Consider the following 19,216-nt stretch of genomic DNA (forward strand, 5'->3'; position numbering starts at 1 on the left):
CAAAGCATTTTTAAAGAACACCATGCCTCCCTATGAAAGATTGCAGGTATTCTGAAGTGTTAAGAAAGGAGGGCAGCATGTGCTCCCTCCGTATTAATGACAATGGGGAGGAGGAGAAGATTCAGCTCATAATCCTACTAATCCGGCAGGCTAAACTTCTAAATGCCCCCCTTCCTCCTTCTCACTGGACTAAACATTTCATTGCGCTCACGCGTCCACCCACGTTGAAACGCGCAGTATTCCAGGCGAGAAGACGCTCCACTTTGCGTTCATCAGGTTCCCTGACATCGCTGCAGAGTGATTCTGGGGCAGCAGTGGCCCCTCAGAGAGCCACCTAGCTGGGGGAAGAGGAGGAGGAGAGAGTCACACCGGTGTATTTATAGAAAAACGAGGCCTCACAATACCCGTTTTGGAGAGAGAATTATTAAGGAACCGAGGTGCGCGGGTGCACGCGTCCCAGTTTTCTGATTAACACTGTGCAAACAGGCTGGCCCGAGGATGAATCAGAGATGAGACGCAGGACCTACTCCTTGACACGCTCGCAGAGAGAGTGTGCCTGCCGTTTTTTCCTGCACACTCACCATTTTGGCCACGAGGACCGAGCTGAGGCTTGGAGGTTGCAAGGATGGGACCGAGGTTTTGACTCCGTCATTTCCTCAGTTTGACCCGGTCTTGCTGGCCCTGTCAGAGGAGACGCTTTGCTGACATATTTTGAGAGGACACATTGGATCTTAGGGTGCGAGCAGGCCGCTCGCTTTGCGAAAGTCAAGATGAAGAAGTTTTTGCAAAACAAAAAAGGCCGGTACTCCTTTCGGCAGAGCAAATGGGGCTCGAGATATCCAGCTAAAGACTTCTGTAAGTCCTGTCTCTGCTTCTCCTTTCTTGCCCGTGACTTGGTTTAAATTCTTTCCCCTGTCTGTTTTCTCATGTCATCTCCTGTCTCTCTGTGGATTAGAAGTGATGAGTGCACGGTGCAATCCTCACTGCTCCCATTAGATATTGCGTAATTACCTCTTGTAGGACAGACTTGAATGTGCGAGGTGCAAGGGGAAGAACTTTTTGTCTCTCAGGCTAATTAAGGTCACAATCTCTGCAAGGTCTTAATTTGATTGGCTGCCGCAGAGTTATGAACCAGGCCAGGGACCCTCCGAGCGTGTCATGGCGAAGGACACACAGGTTACAAAGCTGCACTCAATAGTACAACTTGAGACTCTGGAGATTGCAGGAGGCAGAGGAAGACTGTGGAGTGTAAAGCATTGAATTTGACTCACGCAGGATTATTTTGCTCAGTGGTGCTTTTGTGATGGCGGTCGAATTAAATGTCTTGGCTGCGGTGGGTAAGTGTCTCTTTTTCACCTCCCCGTTATCACTCCCTTCTCCTGGTCTTAGTGCTGCTGTCAGGGAAGAAAAACAAAGATCCCGTGTCACCAGTTTTGTTCCGTGCGTCCTCTTCCCCCTCCTACCAGTCCTCAGCATGCCGTCGTCCAACCAGGGCTGGCCTGAGGACTTTGGCTTCCAACTTGGGGGCCATGGACCCAGTTACATCCTATCGGTGGAGGAGGGCAGCAGCGCCCACCTGGCAGGGCTGCAGGCCGGGGACCAGGTCCTGGAAATTGAAGGTCACAACGTGTCAACTCTGGGTCCCCAAGCCGTCATCTCCATCGCCCAGACCCAGAAGAACATTCCTCCCAGCATCGGAGTGGTGTCCCGCATACAGCAGGTCCAGCAGCTTTTCAGTCATATGCATGTGGTGATTTGCGTGTGGGCTAATGTCTATAGAGGTCTAGAGTTTGTTTTTTTTCTACTTTGACCCTGCATGAAATCCGTCACACTCTTCTTTAAACGTTTTTCCTATTTCATTTTATCTGCTAAATTTAGATCAGCAATTTTAGACTATAAGGATACACCGTGAAAGGAGCCCTATGTATTACACATGTTTTTTATCATAGCTGATATTTCACAAGTAGTTTTTGTTGCAAAACATTGAATTCGATGTAGAATTTCACCAATAGTCTTAGTCAGTTGGAATTAGTGGAGACCACAGTTATTGTCCCAGGGTTAACCATTATTTGCAATGTTCCTCTGAAAAAGATTTAATGAGTCCATTGTCAAGCCTGACTGTGGACGTATCATTAAACTCTGACCAGGATACTGTTCAGACTCAGGTGCATTGGTGCTGAGAGACCTCTTAAACAATGTGCTTTTACAGCGCGCTGGAGGTCAAAGATTTGTGTTTTGCTTTTATTTTTATTTTGGTAGAGATCAGTGAGGCAGGGGGAAAATAAATGGCTTGGTTTGAAATTTGAATTGAGGGTTAAGGAGATAAAATTGCAGATGAACCATTGCGTGTCTCCTTTTCAGTTTGTTACTTTATTTTAAATCCATCCCTCCTCTGCTTCCAAACTGCCAAGTATACTCCAACAACACGGCTCCTGCTACAGTATATCCATAGTCTGTTTACTCTCCCTCCCCCTGCCTTCCCCCGCCAGATGGATATCATACCAGGTCCGGATGGTCGTTTTGGGTTCACCATCGTAGGAGACTGCCCTCTGCTGGTGGAGGACTGCTCGCCCTGCTCGCCAGCAGGCCGTGCCGGGCTGAGGGCTGGCGACTTCGTTATGGAGGTCAATGGCATCCCGGTGCGGCAGCACGAGACGGCGGCGGCGCTGATCAAGGCCTCCCAGGGCAGGACGCTCCGCCTGGGGGTGCTGTGTCTGGGCCCCAGGCAGAAACTCAGGATCAGCATGGAGGGCAGTCAGCTGGGAGGAGACGGAGTGAGACAGGACCGCAAGCACAAAGCCCTGGAATTCAACAGGAAGGTACTCGGTCTTGGAGTCCAGTCTCCGCCGTTCCTTATTTAGAACTCTACATGAGCTGTTGTTGTTGTTGTTGTTGTTGTTGTTGTTCCGAGCCAAATGCTGACACCACAGACCACAGTCTTACTCACCACCGTGCCTCCCTCAGGTGGAGCAGATTCTCGGCGACGAGCCTGACGTGAAGGAGAAACTCTTCAGCGTGCTGAAGCAGTACGCGGCCGAAAAGAGTGTGGAGTGGCTGGCCTCCGTCCTGCCCGACGTCCTGGTGACTGAGGAGCACAGAGAGCTCCTCTCCAGCATCAGGTAAGAGCCAGCCAGCCATGTCGGCTCCTGCCATAGGACCTTCTGCTGCTCTGAGAGACGGCTACTACAAATTCAATTAGAGCAGCTTGGGTCATCGGAGACCCTGTTATATAATAGATAAATGCCCTGGTTAAATCCTCAGAGTGTTATACCCATGACTCCTTTCATGCTGCACCACCAACAGTCCGTTTCAGGCAAAATAAGACTCCCCCAACATCCTACAGCGGAGGTCACCTCTCCACACACAGGCTGTCGTACCAATACAATCGAAACGTTGCAGCTGTGATGTGTTTGATTACACGGATTCTTATTGTGTGGGATCCATCAAACATTCCCAGTTTGAAGGTCTTTTTCCAATTGTGTGATCAAAGTCCAACCTTTACTTCTTTTGCTCGCTCCACCCTTCAGAGAGTGTGCACAGAAGCACAGAGTTGTGGTAATCAGCCCCTTTGTGATGTCACACGAGGTGCTATAGCCTCTCCCTTGTTAGTGACAGCACTCCAGTTCAGGTGGTTGTTCTGTCCCTCAGTGACCGGCTTGTTTTTGTGCTCTTTCAAATGGTCCAAGACAACAAAATGGTTTCAGCAGGAATCTCCTGCTGACTGTTTTTGCTCCACTGGAATTATAGAAGAAACATAAAGATCTGAAAACAGGCATTTGATGGGGGCCTCAATGGCTAATGAGCAGGTAAACATCTTCTCCGTTGCTTTCTCAGATTACGAGATGTCTCTGTCTGTCAGCCCTTTCCCACCACCAGGTTTAGGTGAGCCCCATCTGCTGCTCAGGGGGTTGCTAATCCCCACTAACTCTCTGAAGTCCCTACCAGTGTCTTAGTTTTGAGTTAAACCGAGAGGCTAAACTAGCACGGAGGGATTGCAGAGTGGCTCACCACCCGATGAGTCACTGGCAGATCCACTGAATCCAACACCGTGCTGCTCTTCGTCCCAGAGCCAGAAAAGTTGTTTTCTGCAACGGCGGTGCTTCCACCGAATGGACGGGCGCCATCCCCATTTGACTTGGAGCTGGGCAAACAACTTCCCACCCCAGGGGAGTTTGTCCACAGATTGCACTTCTTCCACCGGCCAACGGAGCTTTTTGTGCTCCTACCCTCCTGCCACTGTTGTCCTGGTGGTATTAATACGCTCTAAGAAGGGCTTCCAGCTGAACGAACCAAACGGGCCGCTTCACTACCTGGAGTCATTTGAGGACGAGGTGGGAATTTTATTAGCCCCCCAGATTGGCCCTGAATAATTCAAATGAAGTCGGCTGCGCAGAGGAGGAGAGGGGAGCATCTATTGGCACAAGTGGCATTAACATTGATGTTATACCTCTGTTTTATATTTCATCTCCCACCCACCTCCTCTCAGAGGGGTGTTTCTGTGTTGTCTTTCCTCTCTCCTGCAATGGGTTTTCCTCCCATTATTTCCACTCTGCAGCTCCTCCCTCCTCCCTCCGTCTTCCTCTGTTGTGAGAGGTTTTTTTTTTCCCTCCTCCCTCCGATACTTGGTAACGACAGCTTCACCGCTTGCACTGAGGTCCCACCTCATCCTCCATCACCTCTCCTATCCTTCCTTCATTCCTGCACCCCCCCCCCCCCACTCCCCACGGAGAAGAAGCGGCGGCGCGGAGGCAGTAGGTGTCACCGTGAGATGCCGCAACTTGGTGCTCGGGTTTCGTCTCTATTCCTCACCACAATGGGTGACAGCTAAAAAAAAAAAAAAAAACGAACAAAGAAAAAAACAAAAAACGATGGATTGTCTGGGGTGAGTATGCCCGCTCTATCCATTTTTTTTTTCTAATTTTCAAATAAGAATTTGTTAACTTAAGGTTGCGAAAACCGCCTGCAGTGGATGATTTGATTTGACAGGTGGTCCCTCCTGTGTAAATATAATCTGATTCCAAATGAGATGAAACAAGAGAATGCCACTTTTGATGTCTGATGCCCTCAGCTTAAAAAAACGAAACACACACTCTCTTTTTCCAGGACAGGCGCTGTGTTTGTTGTTCAATAATTCAATCGAACCACCAGCTTTGTTGATTCGCTGAAACCGCATGTGATTGGACGGCTCGCTGCTGCTTTTCCAGTCAATTTGTGATTTACGATTGGATTGACTTGTAATTTTTTGTCGCTTGGGAATTTGTTGGTCTTCGCTTTCTGATTTCGAAGGGACTCCTTTCAGAAGTATTATGTTAGTATCATTTGCAAAAAAAAAAGGAGGGACTCTCTGAACCATGTGACATCTGCCACTAATCACTGTATTGTTACTGCTGCATCACAGTCTTTGGATTTATCTCTCAGTGGCTCTGGGTTTATTGGCTGAATTCATCTGCCCTTCTCCCCCTTGCGGTGCATGCTGTTTACAAAGCTTTGAGAGTTTTTTTTTTTTTCTTCTATTTGAATAGTGCTGATAATGATGGTGTTTAACTTTAAGTACAGGAGGCTGGGGGTGTAGCCTGTCTGTAACCGGTGCTGTGCTGCTGCAGCGCTGCTCTCACTAGTGCACAGCAAAACATGTTTAATATAAAAATAGATGAACTGGACTCTGCTGTCCACAACATGTGGGAGGAGCTTGCACAGTTATTTAGCAATGCATGTACATCCTGTGTTGGTAAAATTAATGGAAAACCAAAAAGGTAGGGGAGACTACAGAAAATAGTTTTTAACACCAGGATGATTCAACTCCTGTCTGAATGTCTCTGGAGTCAACGTGACAGCGCGGCACAATGCTACACAGGATTAAAATACAGGTATTGACTTGTATGCAGTACACTTTCCTACCACTAGGTGCTGCTAAATCTTACACGCTGGGCCTTTAGATGTACGATTTATTGTGCTGATATTTTTCCAAGCGCTTTCCCGAAAGCAAACTGCAAACCATAAACTGACCAATAGTGATGCTAAACATTTATTTTGTGATGTAAAGTGCTCTTATGTAATCCCCCTTAGGTTTTCCACCAAAGCGTGTCATGCACAACTCTCCTTCGCAGGACAATGAGGACATTTAAGGACAGCCACTCCACACCTCTCATGTGCTCACACATCAGTCATCAGCCTCGCGTGTCTGACATTTAAGCCTCGTGTGGCCGCGATGGCCAGACATGAAATGAGGTCTTGACTTTGTAGTTTTCTGCGTGTCATCCGTCCCTTTTGAGAAATCCGTCCCTTCTTCCTCGCTTGCTTCCGCCTCCACAATCGTCCTTTAGATAATTATAGATCTCCATTCTTTACAAATGAGGTCAAAACCGAGCACTCATTACGGTTTTAGAAGTTGACGCGAGAAACTTTTTGATGATGAGTAGGCTGTTTGGACAGGCGTTCACAGCCACAAACGCACGCGTGCACACACACACACACACACACACACACACACACCCTTGTGTACAGACGTGTCATCAACAAAATTGGAATTGTATTACAGGCAGAGAGCAAACAGCAGGAAAGCACAGATAGCAAATGTTGAGGGACTGTGTGGGCTGCTGCCCCCTGCATCACTACAGAACATTTATTTATGTCTCAAGAGTCTTGCAGCCATTGCCAGTGGTCTGTGCTTCAGAATTACAAAAAACAAAAACAAAAAAAACAACAACTGGGTTTACATTTAGAAAAATCTGCAACTGCTGCTAAAAATATGTGACCTATATCTTTAACTGGACTGATTTGTTCCACAAATGAAAGGCACAGCATTTTTGTTAAACGGTGTAGAAGGTGGTTTTTCTGCATGAAAACCAGAGAGTTTTAGCTTATGTGTTGAATTTTCTCTGATGGAACTTACAGGACATGTTGAAGAGATGATTGTTTTTTCAAAAGACCAGATTTCATTAGCCTCTAGTGGTAAGTGAGGGACATGGAGAGGGGAGATGGAAAGTGGATGAATATAGTGGTCAGCAAACTACCCACGTTATGTAAAGTGGGGACCTTTGTGTAGTGCTCATTAGCTTCTTTAATCACAGCGCAGTGAGCAGTAAAAATGTAGAGAGCCGCATAATGCAAGCGGGGTGTTCAACGATAAAAGAGTGCCGCAATAGTCCTGCCGGCATTTTCAGTTTAGCTCTTAAATAAGGGGTGTTTGCAAAGTAGAGAGAAAAAAATCTGCTTCCATTACACTAGTGTTTGCATGTTGTTTTGATAGATTGTTGGCTTCTCAGTACATCACATAAAATAATAATTACTCAGTAACGAGATGGATAAAAAGAACTCCTCCACTGGACCTGGACTCACAATAAAAGGTTGTGTTTTATTCTTTCTTTGACCGCTTTGTGTCCTTAAAAGGCGAGAGACCAAAAACACTAATTGAATCATAATGCAAAGTCTTGAGCAGAATCAGTTAATGGCCTTCTGGATTTTTTCTTCTTCTTTAACAGCAGCTCTGCGGGCTGTGTAATTGTTAATTGATCCCTCCAACATTGTGTAGAAATATCCACCTCGGCTGGTAAAAAGCAGAGAAGCCGAGGCTCTAATTAGGTGGTTGTTATGGCTCCACATCTACTAAAGAGCGCAAGTGTTTTCAAAGAATCAGCTCCTCCTTTCGTGCAGGCTCCCTTAACAGGAGCTGTGACCTTCGGGTTCCGCATGTAAATGAGATTCTCAATATGCGCCACGCGGCAGGAACAGGCACCGGGGGGGCTGGAGGCGCTCCGTATTCACTGTACCTGAGTGCCACTTAATAAAGGGCCTAAGCAGGCGAGGATGATGAAAATGAAAAGCACGACCGCCTCAAGTTTAGTCTGAAGATGCGTGCGCTCGTCTCATTTTCCTCCTCCTCCTCCTCCTCCTCCCCATCCTCCTCCCCATCCTCCTCCTTCACCCCCTCCTCCCTGCACAACCAGCGCGTCCTAATTGCTTTATTTAGCTGTCAAAGTTGTTTTCACGCAGCTTAATTAGCCTCTGGTGGAGAGGTACAGTGGTAGCTCTTATCTCGCTCCCTCTCGTCCCCGTCGGTGAGTTTTGTTGTTAATTACTCCGCTGCTGCTGTTGTTTCGCAGGGGGGCTCGTTCGTCGGCTGACTCTTGTGATCGGCGGCGATTCAGAGGAAAGACTTGGTCTTGGTCTGGGAAATGAAGAAAAAACCCAAAGCTGTATTTGAGGTCTCCTCTGAGCTGGATCTTAGAGGACAGGTATAATCCAGCATTTCCTGTTGTGACAACTGGGATTCGGGTACTTTTTATTTTTTAAGTTGTATTAACTGGTGGTTTAATGTGTGGTTTTGATTGTGTGTGTTGTCTCTATCAGGATGCTCCACAGACTGGTTTGGCTATTTATTTATTTATTTTTGGTACCATTTCCAGGCTTTCCAGAGTTCAACGTGGAGGCTGGATTCACTCTTTGTGAGGGAATGTTTTCTGGCATAAAGAATAAAGGAAAAAAAAGAGACCCAGTACCTGAGAAATCTGCCAATAAAGTCATGTTTTGTCTAGTGACCCAAGACGCTTAACCCTCTCCTCCGACGGTGAAGGCAGAATAACAACACATTTACACTGCGAGAAATAAATGCCGCGTTGGGTTGCATGAGCGTGATTCATGCCGGGATCATCGAGATCAGCAAAGGCTGCACATTACATGAAATACTGCGTGTGTTGTCACCATGGCAATCAATCTCCTCATGTTGTGTCGCTTCAACGCCCAGCTGGGTCCTGCTCTGCAGTGCAGTGTGTGTGAGGCTGCCCAGCGGACACTGACATCTTACAACGTGTCTGCGCTTTGATATCAAGGCTGTCCAGATGTACGATCTCTATCGCCAAAGAGGTGACTCGTGGACCAAGCGGTTCCACTTTGAGAAGAAGAAGTTTCAGTAGCGTCAAGCAAAACAAGGCGTCACTGCGAGCTCGTAAACAACAGCAGCCGCACCGTGGATGATGCGGTGCCACCACGCTGTGCTGTGCTGAGCTCAGTTCCATCAGTTTTATCTACGTGTCAACCATTAGCATAACTCACACGAGCTGCGTTTCCATTACCCCCAGAATTGCGCGAATCCGTTTTTTCAGACGTATCGATATGGAGGTATATCGCGACAGTTTCGTGGAAACACTTTTTCGCATTTACACGTCAGCGGACGTGACGTACGAGGTCACATGACCAGTTCACTTCAAGTGAAAATGGCGCGTTATGTTTGGACGGAGGAGATGGAATATTTTTTTTTACGAGTAATCAAAGAGGGAAAAAAAACAACCTTGACAGCAAACAGCATGGAAATGCAGATTTATACAGGAGATTTTGTTCCTCCATGCTCCTCAATGTGGGGTCTCGCGGGATTTTACGTGAATCACGGCTTAAGTGCTTCACACCATTCAATTAAAACACCTGCTAATCGCAATTGTACTTTGTTGAAATTTTGGAAATGTCGCTTTTATTTCATGGTCAAGAAATCAAACAAACTCATTGGTCTTTAAATGCAGTCAACAGACATAAGCGTCGGCCTCCACTTGGTCTCATGTCATTGTACTCGGCACCCAGAGGCTGTGTGAGAAACACAAAGCAAAATCATGATAAAAACACATTCAGACGGCCTTTGAAGAAGTGGTTGTCCGAGCGCCGCTGTTCCGGCTCAACAAAAAACAAAACAAGCAAACAAAAAACACCACCGGGCGGTGAATATCAAGGTCGAGGAACCGGAAAGCCGGTGAGTTACCGGCTGACGATGCCTTCCTGCTGCAGCCCCGCAATCAGCGCTGACACAGAGGTGAGGCGTGGACGGAAGTGTGGGAGCCGTAGAATGAGATAATGGAGATGTGTAGAGAGGGAGAGAGCCAGTGCGAACGTGCGGGAGAGAGAGAGAGAGAGAGAGAGGGTGAAGAAATCCCGTGCTCATTCACTCCCACACCTTTTTCTCTCTTGCTGTATTCCGCCGCTGCTATTTCACGCTGCAGCAGTGAGACCCAGTCAGATCGCAGCCAGTGACGCCGCGAGGTCCTCGCTCCTCTCCTCACTCCTCTCCTCACCATTCTTCTCGCCCGCAAAGTGGGAAAAAAATCTTCTCCCTCTGGCTCCCTGCTCTTCTTCTCCCTGAGTGTGTCTTCTCTCCAGGGACCTGAGCACCCTCAACCTCTCCAACCTGAAGCCTCTTTTATTGCCTCTCAACCCGCTGCTCTGAAGGTGGAAGCCTGTTGATTAGATTCGACCTCGTGTGGACTGTGACTATCGGTCCGGCTGCTCGTCACCTCTTCAGCTCCGCTCATGCTGGACCTCCGTTTTGCCTCTTCTCATTCCCACACGGACTGGATCTGAGATGTAGACCCGTCCATCCGTCCGAGCCGAGGCGACTCTCCGTGGACTCTAACTAACTAACAGCCCCGCTCTCCCCCCCCACCCCCAACCCCCCCAACCCGTACTCTCCTTCACATGCCACCATGTTTGCCAGGATCTTCATCCCCAAGAAGCACCGGCAGCGCTTCGACGAGGCCGTGTCCCAGAATGTGATCAACCGCCTGTGCCGCAGCAAGAGCATCAGCGAGCCGCAGGGGAGGATCAGGCGCAGCCGCAGCGAGGACCACTCCGACCGCCACCGCAGCTCCAAGCGCGCCAGCTCCGTTCCCAGGGACGGGGAGGTCGGAGGGAGGGGCGAGGCCGACAGAGGGGCCAGGAAGTCTGTCTGCGGGGTCCCAGTGCACCCCCCCATCGGGCCCAATCAGAGGTAAAGCTCTCTCTTTTTTTTCCTTTTCTAAGTTCCAGTGTGTAAGATTTGGCTTCATTTATGATTTTTATATTGGCAAAAGCTTAACTGCCCATGGATACATTAAGAAAAGTGTATACTCCTATAGTGCATACTGTTTTGCTCCTAGTTAGCTTCCATCTTTCACCACTTGTTTTAAAGGGTATCTAATATTCAAGGAAGCCCAGCTGACAGTGCCCTCAATATGAAATGTGCTGTGAGGTTCCTTTAAGAATGATTTGCTTTTGACTGTCAGTGCTGTTTACTACGAGGGAATCAGCTGGCAAACAGGTGATTTCACACCTCAGTGAGTAGTGGGCATCTGCACGCAGGACAGTGTGACTGTAAAGCAGAAAGAAAGGTGTCCCTGCTCTCGTCATATCGTTCTAAAACTCAGGTTCCTCTGAACGCAACACGGAGAAACCCCCCCCCCCCCGAGTCCCGAAATCTCCCTGAAAGAAAAACTGGCCGTCCTCATTGCGCGCGACCTCTCGACTTTCCGCTCGTCGACCTCCCCTGCAGCTCCGCCTCCTCCGCTCCTCCGCCCACCGACGCACTCGACTGCACGACAGCGGCGGGATTATAGTGGTGAACGCCGTGGACGCACTGGACGCTGTGGCGTCTCTCCCGATGTGTCATCAAGTGTCATCGTGTTGACAGGTCGCGCTGCCACGGGGGTCGGTAGTGTTTAATTGGCTGATTGCATCATGTGGTTTAACTGTAAGAGGCCACTCAGACTGAATGAATCTCCAATAGAGAATACAGTTAGAATCAGTGACTACAGATTGGTATGGCCTTATATTGGTCGAGCCTGGAGTTGCTGGCTCTATTCCCTCAGTGCTTCCCACCAGCTGATGACCAAAGGCTGCTGAACTGAGCTCATAAAAGGTGCAGCGTATGGAATCGTTTAGAAGTGGAAAGTACAATCAGACCACGGCGTCAGGGAGTCTTTTACCAGGACTGTGAAGTGTTCAAGGCTGATGTTGTGCCTCCGTCCGTGTCTCCGGTGGCTCACAACGGCAGGCTGACCTCACAGAATAATGAACCCACTCGAGTCGAGCTCAGGTGCAGATCGCTTTAACTTGAAACAGCGACTTGAGTGTTCAGAAGTCACATTTATAGTCCCAGTGTACACCCTTGCACTATCCACACTACCTTTTTTTTTTTATTATTATTTATTTGACTTTCACGACAATGTGCTTTCATGCCAATTTCTGTCAACACTGAAAACCAGATTTACCAGATTTACAACTGCAGTCCTTTTGTCGTGATTTTGTCTCTCTATCAGAGTGAGAACCTCCATTAAATCCCTGTTATTTTGTCCGCCCTACCCCTAAGTGCTAAACATAACCTTAAATCCAGTGCTGAAATTGTAAAGAACAGCGAGCACCAGCCGAAATGTCCTCACAACGCCATACGTACAAGAACCCACACACACATACATACACACACACAGAGGCAGCAGCGGCACCTAAAGCTCCCATCCTTATTTAGTCCGTCCTTACATAACATCCATAAAACCATGACTATCAGAAAATAGATCTGTGTGTTTTCCGCCTCATCCTCCTGTTTTTGGTCTTCCCATCCTGTTTACATATAGAGGCAGCGCAGCCTTGAGTCGTTACCATGGCAACGTGCTGTGGATGGATGGCAAAAGTGTCTGACTTTTTGATGGAGCGGCTGCTTCCTGTGTAGTCCTCCCCTGGGGACGAGCGGCAGCGCGACACCACAAGCGGCAAAAAAAAAGGAAAGGGGAAAAAAAGAAAAGTCGAAGCTTTTCTTCTCCATAGCGGCTGTCAGCAATTGTTTTATTTTCTTTCTTTCTTTCTTTTTTTTTTTTTATTCCCAATAGCCGGGGAATTAAACGGAGATGGAGCTGTGGGGAGTGATGCGAGAATTTGGAATGGTTTCACACAAACGCACGCACGCACCAATTAAAAGCTCTAAATGGGAAAGTAGTGTTACAGATGAGCGTCATTGCCTTCATGCCGACGCCCACCTGCCATCCGCAGAAGGCAGTCAATCAATTGAAAAGTGGAACTGTGTAAACAGGAGGAAGTGAGGGCTAATTAGCAGCTAATAGGCGCCTGCTGTCAGCGTCGGGAACATGAGTGTTGTTAAAAGTTGGATTCTGAAATAATTCTGCGGTTTTCTTTGGCACTGACTGGTCAAAAGACGGTGGGTGCTTTCTTTCCTTCAGAGTGGCTGGAAAAAGGCTTTTTTTGGACCCCACACAAATTTGCGATATATTCTCATATACTCAGTCACCCTCAACGCACACGCTCCCTTCTGAATGTCCACGGTTCTGCCCAAAACTGGATGTTTCAACAAGATGATGTCTCCCTTGTCAAACAGGACCAGGACAGTCTGCTTGTCTTTTTTTTTTTTTTTTTTTTTTTATTTTCCTCTTTTCTTGTTCACAAAAAAGAACAATAATAATAATAATTTGTATTTGATTGTGTCTGTCCGATGCATTTTCCCACCACTGTAACTTTACACCAGGATGTTCGGCTACGATGGATCTTCTCACAGAAAGAATTAAAGCCCTCAGCACTGATTTTTTTGTGTTGAATGTGGACCTCGGGAATGTTGATCCACAAAGAAACTGAACTAAACATCATTGGGTGACTTTCTGAATAGCCATTGTTCGCCGCTATCTGACAGCCATTTAAACAATGAGCTAAACAACAAAAGACAAAAGGCGCGATTGATTGGCACGAGGCTGAACCATTCAAAACTGTTGTTGTGCAGCTTCAGGTCCATTGACAGTCTGGAGACGAGAAAAAAAATCATCTTGGCTTTTCTTTTTCTTTCGTGGTCACTGATTATATTGATATTTTTTGATTGAGCGCCTTTCATTAAGTTGCCTCTCCTTCACATTCCACTGGTCATGTCTTCTCACCACAAAAACATGGCAAACACGCAACCTGAATCTAATCTTTGCCCCTTCCTCTTCATCAGGATCATTCGCGTGTACCGGGGGAAGAAGAACTTTGGCTTCACGCTGCGAGGCCACGCCCCTGTCTGCGTGGACTCCGTCATCCCAGGTAATAGCCCGGCCCCACCCAACCCGACCCACTCCTCCTCCTGCGTGTGCGCGGCGGCAGCTCGACCCAAACATTGCTCTTCTCCTGAGTCGGCTGCTGAGGGAGGAGGAGGAGGAGGAGGAGGGTCGGACGAGATTTCACGTGGGCGAGTCTGTTGTGGTTCCAGCTGCTGGTGGCGGGGGAGAGGAGGTAGAGTGATGGAGGTGGTGGTGGTGGTGGTGGGTTTTTTCCTTTTTCTTTGTGAGTGTAGCAGGAAGTGGACTCGTCTGACTCACCCATAAATGTTGGGCTGAAAACACTGAGAACAGGCTGTACGGGGCAGTCACACACACACACACACACACACACACACACACACACACACACACACACACACACACACAGCGATCAGTCAGCACTACGTCGGCTCGGATGGGGAGATGAGCTGGACACCTGTTTGAGTCATGCATATGATTGTTCACACAAGGACGAGACGATAATCAAAGTGCCACGGTGGAGAATCTGTTGTGAAAGTGACGCACGACTGCAAGGTGACACAAAGCAGACGGCGGTTAACAATTCTGTTTATGTTCAGGTGCTTGTTACTGTTACAGGTGTCAATGACTGAGACCTGATGACAGTTACTAATGTTGCTGAAGTCAGTCTCCATCCTGTAGAACAGTGTAAAAGAGGAGGCGGAGAACAGACAAATAACTGATATTGATAATGATGACAATAAGGATAAATAATAAAATGAAGGATGCAAAATACCTTACTTGTGATGACACATTAGGGGGCGTCACATTACTCACTAAAAGCACTCATTGCCTCTCTGAAAAAAATCTGAAAAAGCTCGTATTATTGTACTGAAACCACAAAAACTTTATTTTTGCTGAAGTTTGGGCATCTTATTTCCATAACAAGAAAGAAAATTGCCACCTCATTATGTTAAGCTGAGATAAACACAATTTGCCAGTATTCTAATATGAAATATGACAGGGACTATTTAAAAAAATATATCCAACAAAACTTGTTTAGTTTAACAGATCAGAAGTTTGAATCACTGCCTGTTATTTGGTTTTTAGATAACTATATAAATCACCTTTTTTCATAGCAAACCAAAAAAAAAAAGTCATCATAACAACAGCAAACAGAAGAATTGTGAAAATCAAACACACGGCGAGAGTCACAGCAAACGTCCGCCGGCGGAATCATTTCAGTCTCGTCCTCGTCCTTCGTCCTTCGTCCCAGTCGTCTGCTAGTTTGAAACACAGGCAGCGGGAAAGAAGTGATGGTGTGAACTTTTTCTTCGCGAGGAATTTGCCAGGCTCCTATGCGTGGAGGGAGGTGTGTGTTGTGTGTGTGTGTGTGAGTGTGTGTTTGATGATGACGGCACTGTTCCCACCCACTGCATCTCCCACCATCATGTGCTGCAGCGAACTGACTCAGTGGCCCTTATGGAGGCTGATTTGGAGATGCTGGGGGTGGAGAGCCAGCCAGCCAGCCAGCCAGCCAGCCAGCCAGCCAGCCAGCCAGCCAGCCAGCTAGCGTGTCTCTCATCGTGATCCGTCCTCAGATCCTTCGCCGATCAGCGGGAGGAGCCGCGGACTCTGGGAGTTTTCTGAGTCTGTCTCGTGGCCCGGCAGTGTGCACAAAGGCCCCGACGCACCAGAGCCGCTGTCCGTGAAATAAGAAATGAAATATAAACGGTCGGCGACAGATGAGGAGGCGATGGCGAGCAGAACAGATTCCACACAAGGGTTTTTTTTGCTGTTGTTGTTTTGACAGCACTGTTTCCTTATGTAACGGCGTTCATCACTTCTGCTGATGGGCTTTGCGAACGGACGACAGTGTGGCCATGAGTCACCACCTCTCCACGTCACCGCTGTCTGCTCGCTTTTTTTCCCCCCACCTCATTTAGCCGCGAGCGCTCAGCCAAATTGGTGATTGTGATTTCCTGCCACGCTTCTTGTCTCCCTCTCAGATAGTCCTGCCGAAGAATGTGGGTTGAAACCAGGCGACCGCATCCTCTTCCTCAATGGTCTGGACATGAGGTTTGTCTTCACTCAAGAACTGGGCTTTACTCTTTTTTTGTTTCACTCCCAGCAGTAGGTGTAGTAGTAGTTTTTTTTTTGTTTTGTTTTTTTGTCCTGGCATGTTGAGCTGGCCAATAGTTTATTTTGAGCCACAGGGACTTTTTTGTTCTTCTCCTGCAGGTGCCATCTGCCACCACTATAAAAATCACCCTTTCAGGTGCCAGGAAACCCAGTGGAAAGCACCTGAACACTAGTGTGTCTCTCTTATTATTATTTTTTGCTCCTGTTGCTGAGCAGTTTTCAACAGGGGAAAAAAAACCCTGTCATTTATGATGGCAGCAATTCATGCCATCAATTAATTAAAAGTATAGTGAAAAGCACTCAGGTGTCTAATCACAAAGCTAATGTCATTCTCATCAATACATTCTGAGGGTTTGAATAGTACTGATTGATTATACTCACACATGCATACTAGGCATCGATTAGGCTTCTTGCAAAGATGTATGTGATTTGTAACACACTGTATTTCTCGCAGTGTTAACACAACAGTTAATAAGCTTCTCAACCTGTTTCACAAGTAACTATCTAAAATCTAAACAATGACACCTTTTTGTGTATATTTAAGTAAAGCATTTCCCACAATGTTGTTTTTGTTGTGATTTAAACTCGAACTCTCCTAGTTTTACATTTGGAACCCTTAAAGTGACAACTGGCTTGAACATTCACACACAAAGCAAAAAATCCTGCAAATGGCAAAGTGTTTTGTCTCCAGTCACCTTGAGATCAAGTTTATTTTAACTACACTGTCTTACATCACAAGTGGTTTTTTTCTTTTCTTTCCTTTTTTGCCTGGAGGAGCTGTGCGATGTACACGACACCCTCTTATGTATGAGGCGCATGATCGCCGCCTTTATGCAAACACAACTTTCCTTGTGGGAGTAGCCGCCGCTTTATTGTGGACTTAAGAACTTCTTGACCTTCTGCCTCTTGACTGTGGAGAGCGCGTGTGGGAAGCGCGCACAAGGAACCCAGCGTGGATCTGAGACTGAGTTGTATTGTATTGTGCGTTGGAGCGACACACGCAGCACACCGAGCCATAAACCTGCTGGCGCTTGGTGGCGCGTGTGAGGGAAGGAGGTGTTAGTCACCCTGCAGACTTGACAGCCATGTGAGAGACGGTCGCCTTCCCTGTAGCTGCCTGACCATGTGATCGGCGCTGGCTAATTTCTGATAATGAGGTGCTGCGGCAGTGGGAGGTGACCGGCAACAGGTTCAGCGTTCAGTGTTGTATTGGGCTAACAGGGCAAACAAGTGTTAGATTGAACCACCGTGTACCTGAACTGCACCATCGTCATCATTCCCTCTGTTATACCTGAAGCAAACAATCACAATGCCACAACACATTAGCAGGTTAAGAACCAGACGTCCTCACTCTTTGTTCTATCATATGACTTGAAATGAGTCTAATGGGGTTTGTTTTCCATGGAGCTCGTACCAAAAAATAAGTGGGTTCATTTGGGTGACTATTTGTTTTCTTGTTAGCGTCTTCGGTGAATTTAGCTTGACGACCCGTGATCATCAGTTTGCCTCAGTTAATCTTCCTCAATAAGACACTGAAGACGTCTTTTTGAGTTCTTGCCTCCCACGTTACGCTTTGTCTCGCTTCATTTGCCCTCCATCTCCGCTGAAGCCCCACCCTCCATCCCCTCCTGACTCCCGCTCTCTCGGTGTGCCTGCCTCTGAAGGAACTGCTCCCACGAGAAGGTGGTGTCCATGCTGCAGGGCAGCGGAGGGATGCCCACCCTGGTGGTGGAGGAGGGGCCGTGCGACTTCTCCCCGGAGCAAACGGACCAGGAGGACTCTCCCAGCCTGGCGCCCGCCTCCCTGCCTCGCTCCAGGTAACATCTGACCCAAGTTCAGTCCAGGTGTCAGAACCCGCTTCAATTTTACACCCTGAAACTAATCCGCCCGTGTCCAGGTCTCCGGCCCTCAGCTCTCTGCAGTGGGTGGCAGAGATCCTTCCGCCGAGCATCAAGGTGCACGGTCGCACCTTCAGCCAGCAGCTGGAGCACCTGCTGACCATCCAGGAGAGGTACACGGTCTGCAAGGCGCTGGAGACCTTCTTCCAGCACAGGTGAGTGGAGGCTGGGTCAGATGGGGACTTCCTGTCGTCCCGGGAAACCACCACGTTCAGCGTTCTGTGCTGGGTTGGCCGGCCAAAGTGATCGATGGAGATACTGTGAGAATAATGCAGAGGAGAAAAGCAGTGAAACAATAATAATAATAAAAAAAAAAGTTGGAAGTTGATTCTCCCACGAGAGATGAACACAACTCCTGCACGTGATGCAAACACGTGATGCTGCAGAGGAGTGAGTGGAGTGAATCCTGCTGCATGTGCTTACAGTAGAAAGATCTAAAGGCACGGATCTGGCCATGAATGTCTTTCATCCTCCCACGTGGATATAATCTTTCCCAGATAGAAACAGCCAGCCATTGTAAATCAGAGCGAAATCAATTACCAAGAAAAAAAAAACAGGAGGAGGAGGAGGAGTAGGGTTCAACGTCGATGAGTGTGCGTGATGTTGCGTGTCTTGTTTGCTTGCTAGGAACGTGGACACTCTGATCGTGGACGTGTTTCCCGTGCTGGACACTCCGGCCAAGCAGCTCATCTGGCAGTTCATCCACCAGCTGCTGACCTACGAGGAGCAGGAGCACTGCCAGAGCAAGCTGTCGCGCTTCCTGGGCGTCAAGAGCGGTGGTGAGCCAGCAGCACAGACAAACTTCCAAACTTCATATCGGTGCAGCTCGGACTTGGAGCGGCTCCGCCAGCCGTCACGAATCAGTGCGGTTCTTCTGTTCCCACAGCGGCGCTGGAGCCTGACGAGGGCGCCGCCGAGCACCACCGGCGCAGCAGCTCCATGCGGGTGACGGGCACGTCGTACCGCAGCTGCATGCGCGAGAGGAGCTCCGACGACTGCATCATTGGGACGCACCTGGGGATGGGTACGCCGCACCTGTCCACACTCGCCCGAACACGCTCGGCCCCAAAAACCAAAACCTGCATGTTTTGAAACAAGTCTCCATGGCCGTTTAGTCTAAATGATAAAACACTACTCATAATAAGCACCAATGAGCAACGATGAGCACCCCAAAAAATGTTCCGTTTTTTTTTTTTTTTTGCAGGTTTTTTCTGCACATCATGAACTTGTATCTGCTTTCTACCATAAATCAAACCGACTCGTGCACTGATTAGCGTGACCCTGGTGGGTGATGAGATGCGTTTCTCAGCAGTTCCTGTGTAATCCTGTTCCCCAGAGTGACGGATCCTGCCTGTGTCACTCCAGTCGGGCTCAGTAATTGGGGCCGTTGTAAACCCGGGTGTATTACAT

General features: G+C 48.0%; 1 protein-coding gene across 4 annotated transcripts in view; it reads left to right on the forward strand.

The window, feature by feature from the left end:
* The first annotated feature begins 1,466 nt into the window (after positions 1–1,466).
* Positions 1,467–19,216, forward strand: part of grid2ipb (glutamate receptor, ionotropic, delta 2 (Grid2) interacting protein, b) — a 29,843-nt gene continuing 12,093 nt past the window's right edge. The window contains exons 1-10 of one of the 4 annotated variants that reach the window (XM_076034695.1): positions 1,467–1,720; positions 2,490–2,819; positions 2,965–3,119; positions 10,475–10,747; positions 13,727–13,812; positions 15,776–15,845; positions 17,573–17,725; positions 17,806–17,961; positions 18,434–18,585; positions 18,693–18,830. In XM_076034695.1, the coding sequence (XP_075890810.1) occupies positions 1,475–1,720; positions 2,490–2,819; positions 2,965–3,119; positions 10,475–10,747; positions 13,727–13,812; positions 15,776–15,845; positions 17,573–17,725; positions 17,806–17,961; positions 18,434–18,585; positions 18,693–18,830 (1,759 nt within the window). In that variant the 5' untranslated portion in view covers positions 1,467–1,474. Of the gene's footprint in view, positions 1,721–2,439; positions 2,820–2,964; positions 3,120–4,665; positions 4,883–9,599; positions 10,748–13,726; positions 13,813–15,775; positions 15,846–17,572; positions 17,726–17,805; positions 17,962–18,433; positions 18,586–18,692; positions 18,831–19,216 lie in introns of those variants that run through there. The other 3 variants (XM_076034692.1, XM_076034694.1, XM_076034696.1) reach the window with 3 other exon arrangements.

This window comes from Nelusetta ayraudi, unplaced genomic scaffold (assembly GCF_046127955.1).
Source record: "Nelusetta ayraudi isolate G7.1 ecotype Tasmania unplaced genomic scaffold, CSIRO-AGI_Nayr_v1 ptg000042l, whole genome shotgun sequence".
NCBI lineage: Eukaryota > Metazoa > Chordata > Actinopteri > Tetraodontiformes > Monacanthidae > Nelusetta > Nelusetta ayraudi.